The sequence below is a fragment of the Pelodiscus sinensis genome, chromosome 4 (genome assembly GCF_052426305.1).
Source record: "Pelodiscus sinensis isolate ZL-2025 chromosome 4, ASM5242630v1, whole genome shotgun sequence".
Taxonomy (NCBI): domain Eukaryota; kingdom Metazoa; phylum Chordata; order Testudines; family Trionychidae; genus Pelodiscus; species Pelodiscus sinensis.
The window spans coordinates 95,656,721-95,684,139 of record NC_143055.1 but is presented as its reverse complement, the minus strand read 5'-3'; the positions used below and the strand labels follow the sequence as shown (position 1 = coordinate 95,684,139).

At 41.9% G+C, this 27,419-nt stretch overlaps 1 protein-coding gene across 3 annotated transcripts in view; it reads left to right on the top strand.

Annotated features, from left to right (window-relative positions):
• Positions 1-24,094, top strand: part of HSPA4L (heat shock protein family A (Hsp70) member 4 like) — an 81,649-nt gene extending 57,555 nt beyond the window's left edge. For 2 of the 3 annotated variants that reach the window (XM_075929873.2, XM_075929870.2), the window contains 8 exons: positions 8,516-8,563; positions 10,599-10,703; positions 11,428-11,568; positions 13,758-13,883; positions 15,235-15,342; positions 19,356-19,475; positions 20,928-21,089; positions 21,686-24,094. In XM_075929873.2, the coding sequence (XP_075785988.2) occupies positions 8,516-8,563; positions 10,599-10,703; positions 11,428-11,568; positions 13,758-13,883; positions 15,235-15,342; positions 19,356-19,475; positions 20,928-21,089; positions 21,686-21,880 (1,005 nt within the window). In that variant the 3' untranslated portion in view covers positions 21,881-24,094. The remainder of the gene's footprint in view (positions 1-8,515; positions 8,564-10,598; positions 10,704-11,427; positions 11,569-13,757; positions 13,884-15,234; positions 15,343-19,355; positions 19,476-20,927; positions 21,090-21,685) is intronic. The other variant, XM_075929871.2, reaches the window with a different exon arrangement.
• Positions 24,095-27,419: the final 3,325 nt, after the last annotated feature.

Below are 27,419 nucleotides of genomic sequence, written 5' to 3'. Positions count from 1 at the left end.
CCAGGTAAACAAGCTTTTTAATGTGTTTGTATAAAACACTTCATAAAACTATTTGTTAAATGAAATTTACTAATGAAAACAGTTCTATATTCTGTGTGTCCTATGGATATCACTTTATTTCATCTTCAGCTTAAACTTTCATTTGTTTGCTTTTTTCCTTTTTATATAGTTTAATCATGAAAAGCTTTAAGTGCAAATGTACTTGAATGACTAAAAGATGAGGGAAATATGACAGTATTTAATAATTTTATGCCATGTATAATCATGGATTATAAACTTGGTGATACACTAATCAGTGACAATGCCCGGTTCAAGTCTTCATCCCCTTTCCATTACCTCTAACATGTCCTAACCTTGGAAGAGTGCAACTGTTGGAGGTCACCAGACTGATCTTTTAGGGAGAAGAGAATAAGACAGTTGTATGACACTAAGTAGTCTACAGTATACAACTGCAGACATGAACCTGTCCGTAAAGGAATGGGAAAGCTTACTTTCTAGTTCCTGCTGTGGTTCCTTAGAGAGCCACATGAACAGCTCATACATACAGGACTACAGTCTGAACTAAGTCATTTTTTTGCGTTTAGTATCTACCACTTGGCTCATAGTATATCCTAACTCCACAGGAGACCCGGTGGATATCAGAGCAGTATGTAGCCTTCTGGCAATAGGATGAACTCTCACTCCTCCTTTATTCTGTAGTTTATTTAATGGTTGTCACCTCTAATCTTAACTGCTAGCATCTTTTCTTCCTTCTGACAGTTGCTGCTCTGCCAGGTTGGGTTGCTTCTGTCTTCACTCTCATTTTACTTTTTTTACTTTCATCTTACTCGTGTGTGGCTCTCATGTTGCATTTACTGCTTTTTATATTTGAACCTCAGGTTCAACCTCAACTTCCTGCTATTCAACTACACCTTGATTTACCTTGTCCATTCTGTGTATTCCTTTGATTCTGCCTAAGGTCCTTGCTAAACAATTTCTGTGTTCTGTGACTGTGCCTCCAAATCCTGGGGTCGCACTGCAAATTTTTGCAGACCATATTGATCCAGTTAATCAGAAATTTTCTTCCTTTTTCTCCAATCTTGTTTTCCTTGTTTCTGAATTAGGTGCCCATCCTATTATCCATCTGTGACCATTCCTTTTTAACAGTGCTCCTTTCTCTCTCGATTCAAACATGCTCTTGTGTCCTAACTTACATTTATCATCCACTCATCTGTCTTACCCACCAACAGTTCATATAAAAGATTCATGAGCATACTGTATTCTGACTGCCTTGACTTCCAATGCAGTTTCCACTCAGTCTTCACTAGAGAAACTGCTTGAGGCAGTGAAAACTAGACAATAAAGTCAGAGTTCTTTGTGCAGGGTTCAGTCTGAGTTCTGCTTTTGCTGCTGCTCATTTTGTACACGTATCATTTGGCTTCTGTAATTGAGCTTGAAATGTTATGCTATTGCTCTTGTATCTTTGGTGGCTCTTTGAGTGATTGCTCATGTCCATTCCATTTAGGTGTGAGTGTACTGCGTGTATGATTCTCAGAAGGTGTTCCCCCCCTTAGCGGTACCCATTGGGCCAGGAAGGGAGCCCTCTAGAGGGGTGACCCCATGGTGGTGCACATATACCCCTCCTGGCCCTCTGCCCCCTCAGTTCCTTCTTACTGCCTGTGATGGTTGTTGGAACACTGTTTGCTACAGCAAGGGCTCCATTAGTGGTTCTTCTGTAAAGAGTTACAACTTTATATTTAGTGTATTTCTGTAAGTTGTATTCATAGTGTAGTTACAGTACTGAGTGGGGTTTTCCACCGCACCTTTGTTCTTCCACACCAGAGTATACTTGGGCCTCAGGACTTTAAGCCTATGCCCCATGGTGACCTGCATGACTTGTGCCTAAAGTGCCTGGGAGAGAATCGTCACACAGGTGGGTGTAAAATCTGACGGGGAGTCAAATGGCGCACTAAAAAGGAGAAGGACATGCTGCTCAAACTTCTTCTTATGGAGGCAGCTCTTTGGCCACAAGTGGACTCTTAGTTAGCACTGGCGCCCGTGACACACAGCACACCAGCATCCGTGCAGAAGCCTTTGGCACTGAGAAGACCATCCCTGACTCCAAGACTGACCACATCCAAACACAGATGCCACCTGTACAGGTGGTCAGGCACCGAGGCAAACAGACATAGATGTCTTGGTACATGTCATGGCACCAATCACCAGCACTGACCTCTTTGGCACCACATTGATCAGCCTTTGAGTATTTCTCTGAGGCAGAGTTGCTCTTGTCCTGCACAACTTGGCACTGGTCTAGCTCCCGGAACTGAAGCACTGACCTCCAGTCTCCACAAACCACCTATCATCAGGCCCAAGGCCCAACAACACCTTGAGTGGCATCTGTCTACTCAGCAGCACATGGTGCCCCATCGACCACACTACTCCTAGGTCAGCGTCTAGATACAGCCTAAAAGGATACCCCTAGGCCTCCTCTTGAGGACAGATGTCTGCAGGCCTCAGCTGTCTACCTTATTCAAGGTGTATTCAGGACACTAAGGAGCAGGCTTCCCATAGAGCAGTGGTCTCCAACCTTTTAAGCATGAGATCACTTTTGGAATGTAAGTGCAATTCAAGATCTACCTCAAACTCAAATGCCCTTTCCCCGCCTCCTTCCTGCCTCTTCTCTGAGACCCTGCCCACTCCATCTTCTTCCCTCCCCCATCCTTCTTCCCTTTCACCAGGCAGGGGCAGTGGGTTGGGGTTCAGGGCTCTGGTCTCAGATTAAGGGATTTGGAGTGCGAGAGGGGTTTTGAGCTGAGCCTGGGGCAGGCAGTTGGGATGTCAGAGGGGATTCTAGGTGCAGGCTCTGGGAGGGTGTTTGGATGCAAGGGTGTTCGAGGCTAGGGCAGGGGCCTGGAGTGCAGTAGGGGGTTCATGACTGGGGTAGGGTTTCAGGATGTGGGCTCCGACTGGGCACCGCTTACCTCCCGTGGCTCCTGGATGGTGGTGCAGTAGGGCTAGGGCAGGCTCACCACTGCCCTGGCCCTGCACCACTCCCAAAAGCAGCCAGAAAACTCCCATCTCAAGGCCTTGACATCAGTGCACCTCTTCTTCCTCCCCTGCTCTGCACAGCAAGCAGGAGGCTCTTGGGATCTGGGGGAGGCAGCTCCTAGGCAAAGGGCAGGATAATGCTCAGCAGTAGGGGGAGGGGCAGCTGAAGTGTCAGCACTTGATAGCCTCTTGGTGAAACCAGTCAGGATTACCTGTCAAAGGCTCCAAGATGTACCAGTAGATCCTAATTTACTAGTTGGTGGCCACTGCCTTAAGGAATCTTTCTCGTCCTCCCCAGACAAAACAGTGGTGGGCACATTACTCTCTTTACCTACCATGGATGCAAGGGCCCATCAAAATCTCCTGAAAAGGATGGACCAAAATTTGTGAATGCAGGCTGAGGAGATTGTAGAAGAAGGAGTGGCACCACTGTATCGGTGCATATATACCCCTGCTAACCCTCCACCCCCTCAGTTCTTTCTTACTACATGTGACGGTTGTTGGAGCTCCTTTCTTGTTTGCTCGCAAGCGTGCTGTCAGCGGTATTCACCAGTAATGTTAGCTCTTATTTTCCCTCCAAGTTGCTCTTTCTGTTAAGTACTTGTTTGATAGATACGGTTCGCCTGATGCATCCCCCTTTCCTCTCTGCCCATGGGGCATGGCAGGGCCTCACGGCTTTAAATTCTGCGCTGACTGTCCTGCAGTGATCCGCACAACTTGTGCTTACAGTGTTTGGGTGAGGCCTACGTCCTGGCTAATTGCGGAATCAGCCACAGTTTTAAGCCCCGAACCCAGCGCAGGAGAGATTTGCACTTGAAGATACTCCTACTGGAGCTGGTGTTTGACATGGCACCGGAATCCCGCAGCACACTGCCTTTGGTGCGAGATACACCAGGATCCTCCGGAGCCCCGTCAGCATCGAGATGCCCTTCGTTCCGGCACCGCTTGCAATCACCGTTGCGGTGTAAGAAGAGAGCGGAGAGGGGTAGGTCTCCATCCTGGTGCGCCCCAGTCGGGGCACCCTGTTGCGCTGCGCCCATACTAGCCTCAAGGTCTGCTGCTCCTGGGTCAGAGCGTGGTCAGTTGAGCACAACCAAGGGCTACAGTGCAGAGGAGGAGCTGGTTCCAGTTGATAGGCCCTGTACAGTGGACTCGCTCGAGGTGGCACGGGAATAGATTGAGTTGACTGTGGACTCGCCCTCGCTGCCTCTTGCACGCTGGGACCTGTTTCGGGTCCGTACTTCGGCGGCAGCACCAGACCTGGGCAGACGTGTATTGAGAACAGCACCTTCTCCAGCCTTTTGTGATGCCTTAGGGTCTGGTGGCGAGACTGCACTCTCTGGCGTTCACATCTGCGCCAACACTAGTGGGCCCTTCAGTGTCAGTGGCCACTCTCCCGCAAGAGTCCAGAGAGAGCGTGGCCTCCAGCACCGTTATTGCGGAGGCAGAGTCCGCAGAACTGGAGCAGTTGATGCCCCCACCACCGGTCTGGCACCAGGGCAAGCCAGCATCCATGGTCCGGCACACAGAGTGGCACTGACCAATGCGGAGTCTGGGGAACGGAGTCCGACTACTCAGCGGATTTGGATGTTGAGTCGGTACAGTCCTGAGTGATGCTGTCTCTTTCTCGGCTTCCGACACTATTCTTACTCCTGGCACCATGAGTGACATTGCAGTACTTCAGGCCAGTCGCTACTGCAGACTTTGCCCCTGCAGTGGCAGCACCAGGTGGTCATTCTGGGCTCCATGAGCATACCATCAGGCCCAAGGGAGGACTACTTCTACTGTGGGATCCTCACATTAGGACGCCCTGAGCCTGGCCTTCCACCATGCTGGTGCCCCAGCACCGCAGGCCTTGGCAATCTGGGGTGAATCTCAGCCCCCATTGGAGGGCATCAGGGTTCAAGTCCCCTCGGGTCAATCGGGCCCTGCCCATAGGCCTCAGAGCAGCTGCGTGAACTGGAGGACTTGATAGTGCGCAAGTACTCATCGTCTTCTCCAGATGAAGCCTTGGGGCTGGCCTCCCTGTCAATGCCAACCATGGACTCCTGGGCCCATCAAGAACGCCTGCGGAGACTGGCACAAAGTCTCAGGGTGCAGCTCGAGCGGGCCTCAGAGGACTCCGACCTGACTGTCAACTTCCTCAACATAGAGGCACCATCTCGCATGGCTCTGTCCCTAAACAAAATGGTGGGCAGAATTACCAAGCATGCATACCACCCATGGACAAAAGGGCAGAGTGGCAGTACTTCGTCCCCCAGGTGGGCCATGAGTATTTGTTCACACCCATCACTGGGCTTGATAGTGGTACAGGCTGCTAACTGGGGACGTTAAAATTAATCAACTAATGGAAGTTCCATTGACTGTTCAATTAGTTGATGAGGGCGCTTCTGCTTTGAAACGTAGCAAGAGGCCGTTGGACTGTTGCTAGATTTCAAAGGCAGAAGTGCTGCTCAGCATTCCGCCTTTGAAACGTACAAGAGCCCCAACCCTCCTGGGGATCTTGTGCACTTCAAAGATTGAAATGCAGCTTAGGGCCAGTGGGGGACTGAGTCCCCTATTGGCCCCAGGCTCCATGCGGTGCTTCTGCTTTAAAAAGTGCAAGAGTCCCAGTGGGAACTCTTGTACATTTCAGAGGTGGAATGCCACTACTGTGCCCTTGCCCCCTTCCATGGAGCTGAAGGAACTGGCTTTAAGTCGGCTCCTCTCAGCACCCCCTCTTGTTCCCCCCTTGCTACCTCTTTCTGAAAAGGGAGCGACTAGTTGCTTACATTCTTTCTGCTAACTACTGTGAGCGTCATGAACAACCCGCTCCAACCCTTAATAACACGGAGGCCAAGCGATCAGATCTGTTGAGTCACAAGACCTACACCTCAGGAGTCTCCTGCTCAGGATTGTTAATCAGCAAACACTCCTGAGTAGATATGCCTTCAACTCCTGGGCAGCAATGGACAAGTTTGGAGAGTCGTTGCCCCAAGACTTTAGACAGGAGTTTAAGACCTTGCCCGAGGAGGGAAAGGTAGTGTCCTGTGTGGCACTCCAGGCGGCCTTGGACTCCGGATGCAGCAGCCTCCTCTATGGCAACTGGCTTGGTCTTGCACAGAAGCGCATGGCTCCAGGTGTCTGGCATTCTACCAGGAGTCCAGAACACTGTCCAGGAGTTGCCTTTCAAGTGTGCGGGCCAGTTTTTGGAGCAGACTGATACCAGTCTCTATGGGCTAAAAGGTACTAGAGCAACATTCAGGTCCCTAGGCATCCACATTCCTGTCCTGCAGGGGCACTCCCTCCCTAGGACCCCATCTTGCCCTTTCCAGCAGGGGAGCAGGTTGAATTTCACCAGGCGCAGAGGCCATAATAATAATAGAAGCGGCAGGCGACAGTTCTGCTCTTCATCTGACTGGAAGGAGTGCCCCAAAGGCCCTAGACCGAATCTTTGAAGGTGTGAGTGTAGACAGCGCACCAATCTGACTAGAGGCCTTTTACTGATCAACTTTTCCCCTTCCACTGTGCCTGGTCTCATATCACGATGGACTGCTGGGTCCTGGGCATGATGAGAAGCATTTTCTCAGGTTAGAGGTGCAGAAGCTTCTTGACCTGGGGGCAGTAGAGGAGGTCCCCCAGGACCTCGGGAGGGGGAGGAGGTGTTTCTTCTCCTGGTACTTCCTTGTCCCCAAGGCCAAGGGCAGCTTCTGCCCCATTTTGGACCCGAGGGATCTCAACACTTGACTAGGAAAATCAAAGTTCAAGATGGTAACGTTGGCCTCCATTATCCCTTCCCTAGCCATGGGAGACTGGTATGCTGCCCTCTATCTCAGACACCTACTTTCACATCTGTTTCATCCCTGCACAGGTGATTCCTCCGCTTTACGTTGGGCCACAACCATTATCAGTTTACACCCCTTCCCTTTGGCCTTTCTACAGCCTCCAGAGTTTTTACAAAGTTGTGGCAGTAGTGGCCGACTTCCTGAGGAAGCAAAGGGAGGCTCCAGATTTATCTACCTGGATGATTGGTTTATAAAAGGCTCCTCCCTGTCTCAAGTGACTGACCACATATATGGTCAGGGACATGTTCTTCAGGTTGGACCGTAAACTAAACAAGGCCAAGTCCACCCTGATCCCCACTCAAATGATACCTTGTGGGATGTTTTATGGATGCGGCGAGGGCGTTCTTCTCTGGCATCCCTTAGGTTTCTTCGCTTGGTGTCCTATTCTATTTGCCTTTTTTACATTGATGCATTATATGGCAGTCCCCCAAATGCATCTCTTATCTTCATTCTATTCCCTTACTTTCTAGCTTGCCTTTTTAAACTGTGGCACACTTCCTAGAATTCCTGTTGTCATACTAAATTTCATGTTCTCCAAAACTCTGTTACTTGTCTTTATCATCAGTTATAACTTTTCTTTTCAGTTAAACTCAGCCTCGCTGTTTGCTTTTTTCTTCTCCATCCATGTTTTTGTTAAATTCCTAATAGCTTCCTTCATTCACTTTTCTGAAATCTCTCCTTTGTTCCCTATGCCTGTTGGTAAAATCTTGATCTGTGCATTGGTCAGAAATGCATATGGACTATTCCAGACCACTTTTACTTCCTCACATCTCACCTTCTCACATCAATCTGTCACTTCCCCAAAACATTGCGGTTCCTATTGAAATAACTTCCTATTGTGTAAGTGAAACACCTTGCCTACCTACTCTTTTCAAATCCCTTCTTGAAACTAATTTTCTGTCCTCTGCTCATTTTATTTTCTCATCTTCTTGCATTTGAACTTCCCAAATTCAGTTGAAAGCTCCTCAGGATAGGTACTTGAACTTATTTAGAAGAAGCCGCCTCTTCCATGTACATATTTTTTCCTCCCAGAGTAATATTTTTCCAGTTTTTCTTGTGTAGCACATTTTAGCATTTGGTTTATGAAGGTTAGAATAAGTGGTAGTGCAGTTACCATTACATCAGCATAAGGACACTTTTTGTGCTCTGATAACTTGAAAGGATTAATATTTAAAATTTCTCAAGGAGTAAAAAAGTGCCTTTGACACATTTAAAGATACTTATTAATGGTGTTTTTTTTGGTAAGAAAAAAGGTGCCAGTAATCCAGGCTCAAAGTTGTTGAGCAAAACAAAAACAAAAAAGCCACACTTGGATGTCCCGAGCGGACTTCCGTTGGTAGGCAAGCTGCCCCAGGAAATAGGTGCAGGTATGCCAGAGGGGAATCCCATTCAATTAAAGTATGATGGGAAAATAGGTGCTGCTACACTGTCCCAGGGCCTACCGTCAACAAAAAATCACTGTTTATTAATAAGTAAAATTTAAAAAATAGTGGCAGAAGACATGTCGACATTTCCATGTAATGTATTATGTATAGAGAATATTCGAAATAGTACACTATCCTCAATACAAAAGTAACCCACTTTTATCTCTAGGCTTTTCCCCATGACAATACTTCTGTTCTTCCTAATTTGTCTTCTGTTTTTACTGTGGTGCTTGTCAGCAATTCTCTTTCATAATTGAGGATGATACCCTTGACTCTGAGGATAAGGTTTGTGATGCATATGTAGTATTCTTTTATCATTAGAATTTTCTCTTTAACTATAGAGAAGATTTCCCCTTCCCCTCTTTCCAACTGTTGCCTCTGATAGTCTGTGTGAACAGTAAGAACAGTAAGTTGAAAACTTGAAGAAGTTGGCAGAAGTAGCCTTCTGATGCTTAAAATAGATTATTAAACAATAGTTTAGCAAACTAAATTATTTCATACTTGCAGTGGATGCAGCATATGCTAGTACCTAAAGTTTCATAGCAAATTTTATTAACCTACAAGGAAATAATTTTTAGTCCATGTGCATTTTTGTGTTGCTGTCAGTTACTAAAGAAATTTAAAAGTAATTCACTTTATTCTCATATGTATTCTATTATAAATTCAGGAATTTAATTTCTAGGAATTGCTTCTAATTTTATTATCACAAATGATAACTTTCCTTTAAGTACAGTAGGAAAACTTAGCAATCTATTGATATTGAATTTTGCTACTTAACATTTTAAAGATTCATTTTATGCAAACTGAATATACATGAGTAAGTAAATACATTTTTAATTCTAGAAACAGTATGTCACTTTTCATATATATTAGAGCTATACGGCTTTGCAGGACTATTGCTTCCTCAATAATAAAAACTGAAAATATTTTCAATAAATGTGTATTGTAAACACAAATCAAGATTAACATTTTAAAATCATGCAGACTTCTGATTTTGCCATTTTGAGATTTTAACATACTTGAGATTCCAGACTTCAGTTTGAACTCTAAACATTATTGCCAATGTTGTTTTAATTCTGATGTTTAAATAGCTGAATCCATATAATAATAGAAGATATTTCTGCTGATTTTAAAAAAGGGAACAAAATGTATATTAAGATGCTTTATGACAACAAAATATTTGTTAATAAACAGTTCAGCTGCTAGTTGAACTCACTTCACATGTTGAATAGATGTTCATAGTAATTGTGATGTAGCCATTAGAACTTGAAACAAGAACAGGTGAACTGATCTTAGGACTGTTACTTACAGGAAAGATACAGGTGGGAAAAATCACATACTCAGTTTTTAAAGAAAGGTCCAGATAAAATGCCAGCAACTCCTAGTGTTGTCTAAAAATAGGTCCAATATGCTACATCTTGACCTTTTTCAAAGAAATTATTATTCATGGTAGGTATGTAAAACTAGTTTTCAAGTGCTAATATCATGTACCTGCCCTGCTTGCTGCTTTTCATGCACCCAAGAAGTGTCAAAGTCTCCATTATACAGGACTTAAGCTCTCAGTTGACCTTTTTAAGAGGGGTTTCATACCCTCTTTTGAGCCTTTTAGGAAGAAATTAGACCTAAACTGGGATGATGTACCCCACATTCTTGCAAAAATGATTTTTTTAATAAGTGCTGACCTGATATAATGGGTGTCCACCAACAGCTAGTGTCAGAAGCACTTGGCAGCTTCCTCTTCATTGGAGTAAGAGACTGTATATAGGATAACAGTAGCATGCTAAATAAGTATTGTAGTAAGACTTTGACACTAAGACTGGAAACTAGTTTCATGGTCCTACTATGACTATATATGTAAGTAAAAATAAAGCAATGAAATTTTTTTCAGATTGGATGTAGACTTGTGATGATGCAATATCTGAAGTTCTGACTGTTCCATAGAGAATCTTTTCCTCTCCTACCTATGTTGGTGTGGTGGTCTTAAAATGTCTTTTCTATTCCTTGCCTACAGTTTATTTTCAATTAAATGTGTGTAAAGCATTGTGGTCTTAATGTAATTTTGTCAAAGGGCACATTCAAAAGAACCACTAAAAAGACTTTTTTTTTTAAATGTTAAAAGTTTATACCCCTTTCTGAAATAAGGATAGCACTGCATCAAAACATGTCACTGTCATTGTTACACATGAGGATTTTGTCCTCTTAATTTAAACATTAAGACTGCTCGGTGATTTATAATAAAATGCTGATCTGGAGTGGTTGACTCAGGTCAGAACATCTTGAGCCAAGGGTAGATATTCAGATAAATTATTTATCTTTCTAGGATAAAATGCAAGTTGACCAAGAGGAAGGCAATCACAAAAATCAGGCAGAACAGCCAACCCAAGCAGATGAGGAAAGCGAACAACACGGAGGAGCTGAAACAAAGGTTTGTATCAAGTATTGATAAAGGAAACTTGTGAGTTTGCCCATACATTTTTTTCCTGTTTTCATGTGTCCATTCTTAGCTTGGTATTCTCCTAATAAATATGTAAATCTATTTACACATCCCAATGTACACCTCATCAAATTTAAGTACAAGGGATTAATTCCAGGATTATCAAAACTATAATTAGTAGTACTGCCATAGTACATTTGAAGTGAGTTTGTGATATAGGTATGAGTTTAAGACTTCAGAGAATGTTTCCCTAAAGCATTAAAGAAATAATGGGATTTATAGTGGTGCTATGACACAGGGATATGGGATTTTCTGAGACAATGGAAATGCAAGCACCAGAGATTTTGCTGCAACTAATTTAAAGAGCTCTTGTTCTGATTTTCTTTTCAGGCTGTGTTTAATGTAGTGATTTCACATCTTATTTTCATATTAAATATAAGGCGTTGATACTGTTTCAAAAGTAATAATTTCTCATTTTAAATTCTGAAATGTAGATTTCAGAAAAGGAGTAAATACTGAAGATGCACATAGTATGCAGTTAAGATAGTGTCCCTGGAGTAGTACAGCATCATCAACTTGTTTTAGTTCTTTCTTGCCTGTTCCATTTACATGTTTGGTATTCTCCCTTTTTAATCATATAGCCTTTGGCTACAAGAGAAATGTTACACACACACAGTTGAATAATTCTCAGAATGTAATAAAATATTTTCCATAGACTGCTTCAGGAGACAAGCCAGATCATGTGGCCCAGCCTGTCAAAGCTAAAGCGAAGATCAAAAGTATTGAACTACCTATCCAAGCTAGCCTATATAGACAGTTGGGGCAGGACTTTATTAATAGCTACATAGAAAATGAGGTAAGTGCATAAGTTTCATAAAGAAAGCAAAAAAATTTCCTTGTACAAGAAATAGCTGCTAGCATATGCTTGCTTGTTCCAGAGATAAATCATTTAGAACTAGCAAATATACTTCAAATTTCTGTAATATCACTATTACTGGTCATATCAGGGTTTTTTCTTAAACTGAAAATTTTTACTCATAATCTACAAAAGTTAATGTAGTTCAGGCTAAACTACCATCACCACTAACTGTAGTTTAAGTCTCTTTGCTTGGAGATTGCTGTGACTCTTAAGAACTTCCATAAAGAAGTAATATGTAGTACATTAGATACACCTGGCTGAGAAGAGCCAGCTCTTCTTGTGGCAAAGGTGGAAATGACCAGCATGCAGCTTTTTTTCAGTCTGTTTTAACAGATTCCATCTCCAGCTATCCTATTTGTCTAGGAATTGGAGGAAAAAGCAGTCTGTAAATGGAATATATTGAGATCTCTAGAAATAAAGCTTGCCAATGGGTATCACCCAAGAAAGCTCATGATTCTATATATTTGTTAGTCTAAGGGCATACCTACACTAGGACATTTTGAAATAGCTATTTGAAATATCTTAACTCTTGAAGTAACTCTTTTGAAATAGCATATCCATACTACAGGGAAGCCTTGAAATTAGTCTGAGGCAGGCTCTTTTAATGCGGACACACTACCTCAAAGTAATTACTCCCCAGTGCTTCCTGGGGCTCTAAGTTGAATGACTCTAAGGAGTAGTTAGTTCGAAATAGCAGCAGTGGAGTATCCACGCTACTGCTGTTTTGAAATAACCAGCCCCCTTATTTCAAAATAACTCCTTAGTGTACACTAATCGACTAGTCGCTTCCTCTCCTTGTTGACTCTACCAGAAAGAGGCAGCAGAGGTGGGGGGAGGGGACTGGCTTGCAAACTGGTTCCCCCAAGCTCTGTGGGAGGCGGCAGGAGTGCAGCAGTGGTATTTCACCTTTGAAATGTACAAGAGTCCCTGGTGGGGTTCTTCTACATTTCAAAGAAGAAATGCTGCATGAAGCCTGGGGCCAGCAGGGGAACTCTAGTTCCCCCGCTGACCCCAGGCTCCATGTGGTTTTTCAGTCTGTGAAATGCACAAGACCCCCAGTAGGGACTCTTGTACATTTCAAAGGTGGAACGCCACATAGCACTTCCACCTTTTGAACTGTAGCAACAGCCAGGTGGGCTCTTGCTACATTTCAAAGCAGAAGCGTCCTTATCAACTATTCAATTAGTTGATTATTGTAACTTTTTAACATCCCTAGTGTAGACCAGGGCTAAGGTGCCACAGCACTAATCGTTAAGCATGTTAGGAATCATGCCTTCAAAGGCTAAAGAATTCCTTATGACTTGCAAACCATTGCCCAGCCTCTTGTCTTCAGTGTTCTCCAGCCCCATGTCAGTATCCTTCATCTGAAGGAATGCTATTTGGTCCCATCAATCTGTAGCGATCATAGTTGGATCCTGAGAATTCCTTTTTTATGATCTGTTAATAGTGCAAACTCTTGCCCTCCAATAAAGATACAAGTTCCTTTAGGGTGTTCAGTTGGAATAGAAAATACAATCAAGAGGTTGGGAAGCTTGTAAGTGGAGGAAGAAGAGAGAGAGTACTAAAATGTTAGTTTGCAGAAATAAAAAATGGTATTGATCTCCCTGCTCCTGTGTTGGAAGGGGCTATAATCAGATTTCACAGCTGGAACTTGGTCACACACAAAAACGAGCAGTCTATTTATATATAGAGAACTCTGCATTATAATTCAAACCAAAATGCTCCAAAAATCATAGTTGCTTAAACCAGAGCTACCTCAAATTGTCAAAGGCCCCCCATGTTTATAGGAAATGTATTACTATAGTTCAGGTCATTCCCAGTTTGGATTATTATTAACAAGCATATCTGCTGTCTCAAATTGTCAGTCTAGTAATTGCTCCCTATTGGTGATCAAACAGCAAGGCAGTATAAAACCTGTTGCATATCAGATTTTTTTCTTGTGCTTCTACTCTCACTAAGCCTCTGAATAGTACTCACATTGACACAGAAGGCACACTAGCTGAAACCTAAAATAATCTGCACAGCTAGGAATAGCTTGATACAGAAATAACACTTTGAATTTTAATGTCACTGTTGATGTTTCTGTGCATTACATTTGAACTGATTGAGCTTTTTTCTCCCCATAGGGGAAGATGATGATGCAAGACAAGTTAGAGAAAGAAAGAAATGATTCTAAGAATGCTGTTGAAGAATATGTGTATGACTTCAGAGACAAGCTATGTGGTGTTTTTGAAAAATTCGTCACTGAGGAAGTAAGAGAGCCAGATACAATTTTAACACATTTAACATTGAACTAATATTGAGTATGGGTGGGTAACACTTTCATTTAAGTACTGATCTTCTTTTTGGGCTTTGGGATAAATCCTTGGGGCAGTGAATTAGCCTTCAAACATAGGTAGTATTGCTATCTGATGCTGTTCAAGTTTTGCTCCATTTTAACAAAGCTCTACCGGCTCTAGTTTTGTATGAGTAAAGTCTAGATGTCAGGTATGGGGGTATATCATTCCTGGTATCTAGCACAGTAAGGTTTCAAGTGTCATTTGTCTCCATAAAAATCCAGGAAAGAATGACCAATCAGTATTCAGTCCCAAATGAAGTGAGTAGGTGTCAGGAATAAAATAAGTGGCACAAATAAAGCTTTCTATTCTTGATTTCTACTTAGTCTTGAAAGGTGTATTTCATTTTGGAAAGAAGTTATTGGTTGGTATGTCTTGCAGGCCCAAATGAGAAGTGCAAGACAGAACATCACTTTAGCTCTTCTGTGTCTTACCATGCATTAGAAGGCACCATATTAAGTGTTCTTTGATTGTCCTTTCTGTGGTTTCCCTGTGTCCCAGGATAGAAATTGGCTACAGCAGATGGCCACGTTGGCTTACAGTGACACTAAACTTACTGTAAATATTGGTACCAAAGTCTGTTCCAGTGATGTTATGGAAGCATAATTGATTAATGCTGTATTGGACAAGTATATGTGGTACAGAAGCCTTTGAAGAGTAAATTAAGGGAGAATGAGGCCTTAGTTTTTTACTAAAGTCTAAGAATACCTTCAGCGTTTGCTGGAAATATCCAACCAAATATTGCCAATATCTGCTTTTATGCATAAGCAAGGGTGGTTATAATTGCTAAAACCATACTGCACAATTACACTTTAAACTGACAGGAATTATATCATTTACTGAAGTATTGCTATTTAAACTCTTGCCAGTGCCCCATAACCTTGCATACAAACATACTACAAAGTCAGAAACTTAAGATACTTTGTGAATATAATTCACCACTAGAAAAATCCAAAATTTCACTATCAGTATTCAAAGGGGAATATGCAAAAGATCATTTATGTAAATTACAAACCTGATTAGTACCCTAACTGTATCACTATGTATAACTTAGGCTTGAAATCCTTGCTGGTTAGTCTTTAACTTCTTGCATTTGGTTTTCCTCCTAATTAGGAACTGGCATATGAGTCCAGAATTCCCTTCCATTTTCTGTAGATATGGGTAGGTTAGGACATTTCTGTATTTGTCCTGCTACCATCAAAATTGTTACCTTCAAAAAGAGAGCTAAATTTGATGACCTTGTTCACTATAAACACTTGCTTTTTAGGAGTCAAGTAAACTGACCTTAATGTTGGAAGATACAGAAAACTGGCTTTATGAAGATGGTGAGGACCAACCAAAACAAGTATATATGGATAAACTTCAGGAATTAAGAGTAAGATTGTTTTGCTTTTATAGAACACAAATTTAAGAAACATCACCATCAGTGATTATATATAGTGACCTCTATGTATGAGCATGTGTTTATCCATTTAAGAATGTTCACGAACACTGGTATTAATGAATGATTCAGGATTAATGAAAGTTTTTAAATTAGATACCCACATTTGCATCTGAAAATATTTGTATGTTGGTCTGTGCAATTATTAGGATACTATAAGTTAGTGCATCACATTTGTGGCTAATATTGTGGGCGAAGTTTGTAGATTGCTTAACACTTTGATTTTTCTTAGGTGTTTGGCGTGTGGTTTTTTTTTGGGGGGGGCACCTGTTGAATAACACCAGTGGGTGCAATTCGACCACCTGGCATGAGGCCAGTGGTGAGGAACCTTTTTTGGGTCGAGGGCCACAGATCCACAGGCAACTCAGTTGAGGACCATACACAAGTTGAAAAGCAGATAAACAGTCCCTACTTGCCTCCAACTGAGGAGGGGAAAGAAAAAACCCTCACACATGCCCCTCAACTGAGAAGCTGAAAAAAAACACATATTCTCCTCAAGCTCCAGAACCATGAGGGGAGGCACCAAGGCTCATGGCTTACCCTTAGGGCTAGGTTAACTCTTCACTGGGCCTAGTAGATTTTGTGGGGCTCCTCTAGGCTCTTGGATGGATCCAAAATGAGGGATTCAGTGTAGGGAGGGCTGCCAGTGAGTGGGCTTTGGGGTGGTAGATAGGGTGAAGGAGTGGCTGGGCGGGAGGAGAATACTGGAGTGGGGTGAGTATGGGAGAGGATAGGGGATTAAGGGGCCTATCTATCTGGCATAGTTGCTGGGGGACACAGCTGTTTTCCCATGCATCTCTGTGGAACTGCCAATGGGAGTGGTGGGGAGGGGGTGCTTGCAGGGAGCACTTCCCTACAGCATGTAGAGCTGCTTCCTTCCCGCTTGCTGGAACAGCAGCGCTGATTTGCCCTACTATAAGGGGGTGGGAGCGAGCTAGGGTTGCCAGATGATTTCAGAAAAAATACCCAACAACAAAAAAGAAATGCCAGGAAAAAGTTTGAGCCAAAAAAAAAGGACCCCGAGAGTTTTTAATAAAACAAAACAAAAAATAACCCCTACCTCAAATCACCAGCATGGCCCCTTTAAAAACTGTGTGGTGAGGCATTTTGGCCCTAACAGGCTGCCGGTGGCCACCCACCTCCTTGCGCTGGGCCGGACAGCTTGCCTGCAGAACCCGTTAAGTACTAGGGTTGCCAGGCTGCCTCCGTATTGAGCCAGACAGCCCAGGATTATCACCAACTGGCTGGGGAAAAAAAATTCAGTAAGTACCAGACATTTTAGATGTCCAGTATTTTCTGATTTTTTTAACTGAACAGGAGGTGAAAATAACAGACTTGTCCAGTTTAATACCGGACATCTGGCAATCCTAGGGCGAACCCGGAGCCTTGTGGGCTGGATCAAGACAAGCTGTGGGCCAAATAAGGACATATAGTACAATGTCCTTTCTGCTGACAGTGGCCAATACCAGATGCCCCAGAGGGAGTTAAAATACCCCATGCGCCATAGGCTCACCATCCCAGTACTAGACTTTCTGCAGCTCTTGTTTTCAGAAACTGTAGTGTAAATGTTGAATTCAGTTAAGTCTTGTTAAAAACATTTTTTGTTAAAAACATTTTCTGTGAGATGAGATGTCAGTCTTCAGGTTTTTATATTCCATTGTGCTCATAGCTAAGATCTGCTTGGTTTCTGACAGTAGAGTGGGGGCCTAATATCAAGGACATTTCATAATTAAAATCTTGGATACTTAACTCTTAACTTCAAATTGAAAAATGCTTCATTCTCAAATAGTGCGGTGAAACTGATTTAATACTGTTATCTGGCTAGTCCCCCTTTGAGCAGCTGGTGACTATGAAAAAATGGCTGCTGCAGAACTTTTGCTGATTTGAAATAAGCCAACTGGGGGAGCTATATAGATGAGATTCAGATCGATTGTCCTACAAGACTGAATAATTAAGCACATTCTGGCAAATGGGAGAGATCTTTAGGAGAGAAAATGTGGATTCTGGTGGTTGCCCATTTCCTGTGGTTATTTGGCTGAATGCCTACTGAATGATTGCAATTGAGTTGTGAGCTGTCCAAAAGGACATTAACTTGAAATCTAATATACAGGCAGTCCCCGACTTACGCGGATCCGACTTATGTCGGATCCGCACTTATGAACGGGGCGAGAAAAGCTTCTCCCGGTCTCCCTGGTCTGCTGGGGGGTCCAGCAAAGCCGCTGGACCCCGCCCCCCCCCCTCCCCCCAGCAGACCAGGGACACCCGAGCAAAGCCGCAGCCTGGGCGGCTTTGCTCGTTTACCCGGGAGCAAAGCCGCCCAGGCAGCGGGACCCCCGCCACCTGGGCGGCTTTGCTCCTGTCTCCCCTGTCTGCTGGGGGGGGTCCAGCGACTTTGCTGGACCTCCCCCAGCAGACCAGGGGGACAGGAGCAAACCCACAGGGGCGGCGGGGTCCCTCCGCCTGTGCAGCTTTGCTTGGGTCTCCCTGGTGTGCTGGGGGGGAGGGGGCGCAGCTAGTGTGCCCCCCCCCCCCCCAGCAGACTAGGCTTTTGTTGCGGGACGCCTCGGGTAGAGCAGCTGGGGTGCTGCCGGGTTGGTCCTGTGGGAACCTGCCGGGCAGCGCCCCAGCTGTTCTGTCCCAGGTTCCAGATTCAGCAGCTGTTGAAACTGATCAGGCTGATTCCAGGAAGCTGGGGACAGAGCAACTCTGCCTCTGGCTTCCTGTAGTCAGCCCCTGGTCAGTTTCAGTGGCAGCAGCTGAATCTGGAGCCAGTTCCGACTTACATACAAATTCAACTTAAGAACAAACCTATAGTCCCTATCTTGTACGTAACCCGGGGACTGCCTGTACTTCAAAAATATTGTAAAAGTAATTCTATATATTACCCTAGACAATTTTTGTGGCAGTCAAATCTTGTTCACTTATTTCTTTCTTGTTTCTCTTCACTATTATATAGTGGTCTCCCAATATTCTAACTGCAGCATGTCTTGCTAGAGCAGGCCTAGGCAAAATATTCTCTGCGGGCTGAATCTGGCCCGCAGATGCAATGGGGAGCCTCTGGCAGACTCCCTGCCTGCCATCCCCCATGCCCCACGCTGTAGAGGAAAATGGATGTTGTGGGGCTCTTGTTTGAACAGATGTGAGCCCGGGGAGGGAGGAGAGGCTTTGTGTGGTGCTCCCTCCCCACCCTAGCACCATTTCCATTGGCCGGTTTCTGGCCAAAGGGATCTGCCTGTTAACAGACAGCTTGCAAAGCACCCTCCCCCACCTCCCCTCAGGCTCCTAGCTGTTGAAAAACCACATGGCCCCTGCAACCAATGTAAGGGCAGGCAAGGAGTCTGCTGGCTGGGAGTCAATCATTTAGGTCTCCCCGCCAGAGTGTGTATCCCAACCCTTTGACCCTTACCCCACATAACCCAAACCTTCTGCCCCCCTGATCCTGAACCCTAATCCCTTGCCCCATGTCACAACCCAAACTTTCTACCTCCCCTCTTGCATCCATATTCCTCCGCATTCTTCCCCTCCCCCAGATCCTGCATCCCTAGTCTCCTTCTTCAGGTCACAACGCAGATCCCTGCACCTTACTACTCTCCCAACCCAGGTCACAACTATCTCCTTCACCCAAACTCCCTTCCAGCCCCTACATCCTCTCCTGCACCCCGCTCTTTTCTGCACCAACCTCTATCCCAGACCCCTCACCATCTCTATTAATATGGAAGAGTGTAGTCCTTGACTAATTTAGAAATTCTTGGTATGGCCCCCGCAAAAATTGCCTGCCCCGTGCTAGAGTTTACTTCCTGTAGGATATTCACGCAACTCAGAACATGCTACATTGACCTTAACACTAATGTTCATTCACTGAGTTAGCTAAACATATAAATGTTAGTGGGAGAGTTCAGTTTTGGAGGTAATTATACAGTGTGCCATGCTCTGTTTTATACTTACAGAAATATGGTCAGCCTATTCAGGAAAGATACATGGAACATGAAGAAAGACCAAAAGCTTTAAATGACCTGGGAAAGAAGGTCCAGCTTCTAATGAAAGCAGTAGAAGCATTCAAAAATAAGGTACATATTTATACAGTTGGAGTATGGGGATTATCTAGGTTAGTAAACAAAGTTTGAAAAACTAAGGGCTTTTCTGTAGCTAATGGTACAGTAGCTATGTCAACAGGTAAAGCCTTCGCATCAACATATTGTCTACAGTGCAGTTAGGAGGTATAACTGCAACACTCTGGGTTATGAATTTTCCATATTCCTGAGGGACAGTAACACTGATGTACAGTAGAGTCCAGATTATCCCACCTTCGGTAAGCCAACATTCCGCTTTATTCGACATACCGGATAAACCCTGGGGTTCCGCGGACCATTGTCAGGGGGTTCCGTGAGAAATCCCCAGCCAGCCTAGTGCAGCGCAAGTATGCGGCCCCCAAGGCCAGCCACCCTGTGCTGCCATGTCGCATGCAGCCTTCCTGGCTGAAGAGGCTCCAGCAGGAGATCCTAGCAAAACTAAAACCCCACGCTGCTGCCGCCCACCTATCATGTGACCAGGCCCATTTCTCCTGCCCCAGCTGCTGACACCCGTTGAATTGCAGCACATGGCGGGCGATTGAGAGTCCAGTCCATGGGTTGGAGTCTCCTGCCAGCGTCGCTTGGTCCCCATCCTTGCCTGGCCGCTTCCCTTCCTGCAGCCCCCAGGTGCAGGCTGGGAGAATGGCCCCACTCGCTGCCCTGTCACTCGGGGTGCTGTTGATGCTGCTCTTGCTGCTGCTGCCCTTCTCGGCAGCCTCCAAGTGGAACATCCCCAAAGTGCTGCTGCCCTTCGCCCGGAGCACCCGAATCAGCTACTGTACAGGTAATGTTCTGTACTCCATGTTATCTGACATTTTCGTTTATCCGACCACCTGTCGGTCCCGTTTAGGTTGGATAATCGAGACTCTACTGTAAGTTGCTAGCATAGACCAAGTCAAAGTCTAGGAATAATGTTTTTCAAAAGCACTTAAGTGCTTTTGGAAAGATTATCCTAGAGCTTGAGGAAAGGGGTGCTTTGTATCAGTCAAATGAAAAAATTGAAGATTTCCATTTTGTACTTTAAGTATCTTTTAAACTAAATGAGTAATTCATTTGGCAGTTATTTTTTAGTCACTCTTAAGTTGGTGGAGATTGCCATACGTTAAAATAAACTTAAGAAAATTGATATATTGTGAAGCATATTGGGCTCTAAGTTAATCTGAACAACATCAAGGAATATAATTATAAATTTAGTGAAATCCCAAATTTACATTTCTATAGAGTGCTTTCTATAAGAGTATCTTGAAGCATTTAAATATGAACAAAGACGAAATCTCCCTATATAATTTTTTTATCTCGAAAGCTATTTTTCCTTCTAAACTTCAGTTTATGCATGGATTTATCACAGAAACTGTTGCAGTGCAATCTTAGATACTGTACACTTCTTTTACCAGTGTGTGCCCCATAAATTCATTGTGGTGATTTGTTTCAAAACATTTCTCCTCTTAGGATGAAAAATATGATCATCTAGATCCTGCTGAGATGGAAAAAGTTGAAAAGTTTATCAGTGAAGCCATGAATTGGTTGAATACCAAAATGAATGCCCAGAATAAACTAAGTCTGACTCAGGATCCAGTTGTGAAGGTGGCAGAAATACTAGCAAAATCCAAGGTAAAGAAGCATTATTGTACCTATGATGTCCTTAGCATAGGGAAGAAATCTATAAATAGTTAAATTGCATTAAACTCAAGAGCAAAATAGGGTACAGATGGAGGGGCGGGGGTGTACCTATACTCTAGCTTAATAAGCTTTCTCCCTGTCTTAACCTAGAAATAGTAAGTCTGCGGGGGAGGGGGGGGGTTCTCCAGTGATGTAAATGGGAGGGACGATCCCTTTCATTTAGTGATTTAATCAGTCCTATTCTGGAGTAATAGCGGATTAAATATTTCTCTGTGATCCTATTTGCCTTATACCTTAACTAACTGGTATTGTTTACTGCACCTAAGTTTTATAGAAAATTGACAACATTTTCAGATAACTAGAATTAGTCAGAGAACATATATTGTGTAAGCTTTTCAAACTTCACATTAAATAAAATCAGCTTCTGAAACCTAGATTCCATGGAAATTTTGAAATAAATGCCTCTCTCAATTCTGTTGTCCCGGGTAAACTGGAACTCTTCAACTGTCTTCCTTAGTACAAGTGTTTTGAGTGTTTGTTTCATCACTAAATGAACATAATTCTTTTCTTCAATCCTAATATATTAGGAACTGGATAGTTTCTGTAACCCTGTTGTTAACAAGCCTAAGCCAAGGATGGAGCCCCCAAGTGAAGCTCAGACAAAAGCTAATGGTGAACATAATGGACCAGTGAATGGACAAAGTGGTGCTGAAACAAAACCAGATCCCGCAAAGGACAATTCTCAGCAGACCAAACCATCTGGAGAAATGGAAGTGGACTAAGTTTCGCATTTCTTTCACTTAATTAAAACAGTGCAAGTAACTACAGGGTCCATTCTTCTTTTATGTCTAGCACCACTACGGATGTTCAGTTATTCTTAGCCAACTTTCTGTCCTTTTGTTCTTTGCAGTAGTTTTGAACGTGTTTTACATTGAGTTCCCTCCAATGTTCATTTCCATTGATGCTGCTTATGTGGAGCTTTAGCCGAATGTAGATTGTAAAAGTCAGTTTAAGCTTTCCCAATATATTTTATATCAAACATACAGAATTGATATATAAATGGCAACAATCTACCTTGTTTAAAGCTTTTATTGTGGATAAACCTCAATTCCTTTAATCAGAAAAGGACACTGTATTGCACTACTGATGCTGAAGTGTAGATTTAATTGCATCTTTATTTTGGAAAAATATTGGAATTGAAGTGGTGTTAATATGACCACTTGAAGCACTGACCTATTTTCTAGTTATTGTACTGTTACTTAAATATTAAAATAGAGGTTAGCTAGTATACTAGTCCATCTTGTTGATGAGAACTGTACGGTCTTTATATTTTTCATATAAAACATACAAGTTTAGAACAGAATTTTCTTAATTTGAGAATCATACCATGAATTAACATAATTATAAAACAATACTGGTAAATTGGCTTTGTCATTTGTTCAAAATAACTCTTGACCTGTTCATACATACTTAATGCACATGTGGTTATGGTAGACTGATACTAAAGTTACAGTAATATGCAAGGACTATCACTTTCAAGAGAGACATCTAATTTTTTTTGCACTTGTTACATTTTAAAACTAGATTTCCTGTCAGTTAACAGCTATACATGCTCTCTCAAACAGCACATCTTGTACACCTTACAGGAGAAATAGTAACACAAAAAATGGGTTCATAAACTGTCTTAATTCTGAGGTGTGGATTTAAGTCCTTTACTAAATATTTCAAATGAAAGCAAATGGATAATTTACACAAATTGGCCAACATTCATTATGATTAGGGATTTTAACACATTGAGGCAATGTGTGCCCAAATTATACATAGGAAAAAATCCTGCCAAATCCAAGCAGATGCAGAAGGGTTGAGAAACCAAGGTTTATTTCAAATATTTATTTGACTTAAACTGAGTTCAAGGAGTATACATTTAACATAATAGTAAAAGAACAGCCTTATCCCATAATTAAAAAGGGGAAGAATATATGGCATCACTATCAAAATACTCCTAATGGGGACGTAGAGCGAAGTGCACTCATGCATCTTGCTTTCAGATGTCTTGGAGAGTTAACCAGCTAGTGGAAAAACTCTAGTCTTACACTTCTACACTAAACCTAGGAAACTGTTTCATATGAAACCAGAATAATAAATTTTGAATCAACCTTTGGTAAACCCTTCCCTTAAAATTTCTTAATGTAAATTTTGACATGATTACAAAGTCACTGTTTTATGTGGTGGTGCACAGTGTTCACGCTCAGGGAAATGGTGATAAATGTAGCACTCTCTAGGGAAAAAAATGACAAAATCCCTACTATGAACAGACATGAGACCATAAAATGTTACCAGCTTGTGACCAAGCCCACCTCCAAATATATTAAACCACTTTGCCACCTACTCTCATTGTTCAAGATCACACATTCCAAAAGTAAGTAGTTTGGTGTATTTATTTTGTTTTACTAGAGCTTGTTACTGCTGTGGATTGACTAAGCAAAAATGTAAATGAATGTTAGGCTTTCAGCTCCTTTTTTTAGTGCAAGTGCTTACATTCTATCACTAACAGACATAAGGTGGAGATTGTACCCCCAAACTGTCATGACTGCAGTTCTTTCACAGAAACTTCAGTATTTATAGGATTTGAGTTTATAGGGTCTTGACAATCTATTGAACAGAAAACAAAATACTATCTTCAACCTAAAAGCAAGATTGAGCAATTACATAAAGATATATTGCTAAATAATCCACAGCAGCAATATATACCTGTACATTTTTCTGCATTAAAAATCTTAATGGTGACCAAAAGCAGTCTAGGACCTTAAATCATGCTCAAAAATGTAAAATAAAACTCCTCATTTTACTGAAGGGGAATAGACCTCACCATTGTGTCTTGAAAACTGCATAAAATGAAAACCTTGACCACAAAATCTTTATCAGAAGATGAAACAGACTATTTAAATGTTAGCTGTCCTCATGAAATAAGGGATTAAACATGTTTTTCCACACTTGCTAATGTTAAGTGGTTTTTTTTGCATAGAGCTACAGTATTTCCTGTTCCTAAGTTAAATATATGACTACATAGTTCAGTCTTACATCTTATCCCATTAGTATCTGGCAGGTCTTACTTCAGCAATGCTGACTGATATTTCAAACTGCTGGTGAGTAAGTGTTCACAAAATATATATTCAGATATTACCCCAAAATAAGCTGAGAAGTAAATGTTCATTATAGAAAAATACCTGTTGTGGAGGCCTTAAGACCAAGTAGCAAAATAGATGCCATACAAAGTAAAAATATGTGTAGTTTCCAAATTGATAAACTATTAACTATTTTTAGACAAAGGATAAAAGAAAGAGGCATTTGTATATTAAGCATGGAAAGGATGTTATCCAAAAGCCTGTTAACACTGATACATCATCTAGATTTATACTATGAGTAGCAGTTGGGTAATCAGGAGTTTAAGGTGAAACTGTCTTGGGTTAAAACTTGTATTATGCAATTTTGAAACATTCAAAAATGTATTTTGGATATTAAGGTATCCTGGATCTGTATCCTAGTAGGCAGCTGTACTCCAGCAAAAATTCTGAAAGGTCATCTTTGTAATTCATCAAACTGCTTTGTAATAAGGCCATTATTTTCAGAATCCTTTATATTCTTATATACTGGAACACTTGCTAACCTTGACAAAAACAAAGCTTTCATCTCAAGGCAACATGACACACCATTAGAATGTGATTTTGGGGGGGGGGGGCGTTACACAATACTAGCTTCTGTACAGTACCAGTCATGCATTTAGACTGTTCTACTGTTCTAGTTGTGCAATGAAAGTAGGAGAAATCTAGAACTTAAATGCTGACACCCTAACCTTGATATTTTTATAGTAATAGTCCACACATCTGATCTGTTTTTAAAAGACCATTTAATATTTTTTCCCCCTGCAAGGGAAGAGGCAGATACATCAGTGCCTTTAAAAATGGCAGACTTTCTAGATTCTGTGGGAGTCTGTTTCATGGGTGTGGAAGCAGATACATTTAAAAAAAAACATGAGCAGAGAATGGCTTTCAGGCATGATCTTGATTAAAGTTTGTCTAACTTAGTGCCATACAGTTGTTGAAAACAAAACTTCACATATACATACTGGATATTAGAACTACAGTATGAAAATTGTGGAAGGCAGAATTTGTGGATCATCATTGGTTTGATCATTTGGTTTACTAGGGTTAACATTTGGTTTATTAAGGAGTTATGAAAATGGATAATTGTTGCATCTTACTGGATTTCTAAGGCTAGGCCTACACTAGGGGATAAATTTTAATTAAGATATGCAACTCCAGCTATGTTGTTTGTGTAGCTGGAGTCTGCTTACCTTGATTTGAACTTTGGCATTGTCCCCACAGTGGAGGGTCAAGGGGAGGAATGCTCCTGTCTACTTCACTTACTACTTTCAAGGAGTAGGAATACTGGCATTGATGGGGGTGCCCTCGGTGTTCAATTTAGCAGGTTCTTACTAGACCCACTAAATCGAACACTAGAAGATCAACCTCTGGAGCATCAATCTGAGGGTAAGTATAGACATATCCTTAATCTCGAATTGCATCATTTTGAGACTGTCTAGCAAGAGGTTATTTTTAAGTGCTACTTTACAAACTGTCCATTGTTTCATTAAATAGGAATCGTATACTATAAACAAATAGACTGAAAAAACTAGAATTAGTCCAACTTCTGCTTAAACTGATTCTACTGCCCTCTTTCTTAGTCAAAAGATTAATAACAAACAATCTTGGTCATTTGACAAATAGGATTAAAGAGGCCTGCCTTTCTTCCTATGTTCATGAATTCTGTTATTTCATAGTTAAAGCGTCATGCGTCTGTGCACACTTGAAATTTACAGCAGGAAACTTAAGTATCCTGTAGCATAGTAAAGATGTGGAAACACTATACAACTCCTTTGAAACACCATGTCTGTCTGAAGGTTATAACCAGATCTACAAAGATGAAGCTGAGATGTATAATCAGTCGGACCTCAACAGCATGAGTGCCTGTTACAATTTACATATGCAGTGTGGGGTTGTTTGAAGGGAGAGTGCTAGTCTAGCTGTCAACCTGTGACTTTTAGCTGTTTTTTTCAAAGCAACATGGTTTTCCATAATCAAATTTACTATATGCTGTGAGGAAAGGAAGCTTATTTTCCACTAGCTTCTTCTCTCTCATACAGTAAAGCAAAGCCGGTATATAGGCTTCTTCTTGTGTGCTGATGTATGACACTTCCTATGTGTATCCTTTGATTTTTTAAGATATCCCACTTTGCCTGGGTTTAGACTTTTTCCTTTCCATTTTCTATCTCGGACCCCTGTTTGTAATCCTATTTACTTTTTACCTCTCCCCCATTTGAGACTCAACATTTTCACTTGAATCCATTTGTAATATTTCCTTCTTGTGAAAGGCACTGAATAAACAATCCTTTAAACTGAATTCCCCTTTTTGTTACAGGCAGTGACTAGCCTTGGCAAGTGCTATTGCAAATTTCCTTCCCCTGCTACTGCTTAATGTCCCTTAATTCAGAGAGAAATCTTGCTACTTGTACTATGAAAGATATTAAAAATACATTACACTTTCTAAAGAACTAAGCATCAAAACAGTGGTTCCAAAACCCCTCCCCCACCTAAAACTGGTTACAAAATATTGGCATAGTAAATCCTGTTACAAAAGGAATGAAATTGACTATTCAAAACTTTTCTATTAAAGGTAATTTTTCAAATATTTTTTCACTCGTGACCTTAAAACAGCTGGAGTATAACTATAACCCTTATATGCTTTAGAAGAATAGAAAAGTAATATTTTTACAGTAATCTGATCACCAATGTCCAACAATTACATAGATGGGTAAAATAAGTAGCATCATTTGTTTAGTTGCATGTAATTATTAATCTGAATATTTTCTCTTGCTTTTGTTGTTTTGGTGCTACAGTACTACTGACCCGAGGGAACCATTTAAAAAAAACACCTCCCTGCTTTTTTATGGGGGTGGGAGGTTTCAAACATCTAGCAGTGCAATGTGATTTGAAGAACACATTTTAAAATTGAAAATTAAGCTTTGAATTCAATGCAATGACTCACCCATATTAAAAGTGCTGAAAGTTGTAGTTAACTGGTTCATGATAAGGTAATGGTTATTGGATGTTGCATATTTGTCATTTTTAGTCTAAACGTATCTTTAGAGGGCAGGAGGGAATGCGTGAAACTTGAATAGACTCACAGCAGTGTTAAAGTGTGGAAAATGTTTACTATGTATGTAAATTACATCTTTATAATAGTGATAGATCATGTGCAAAT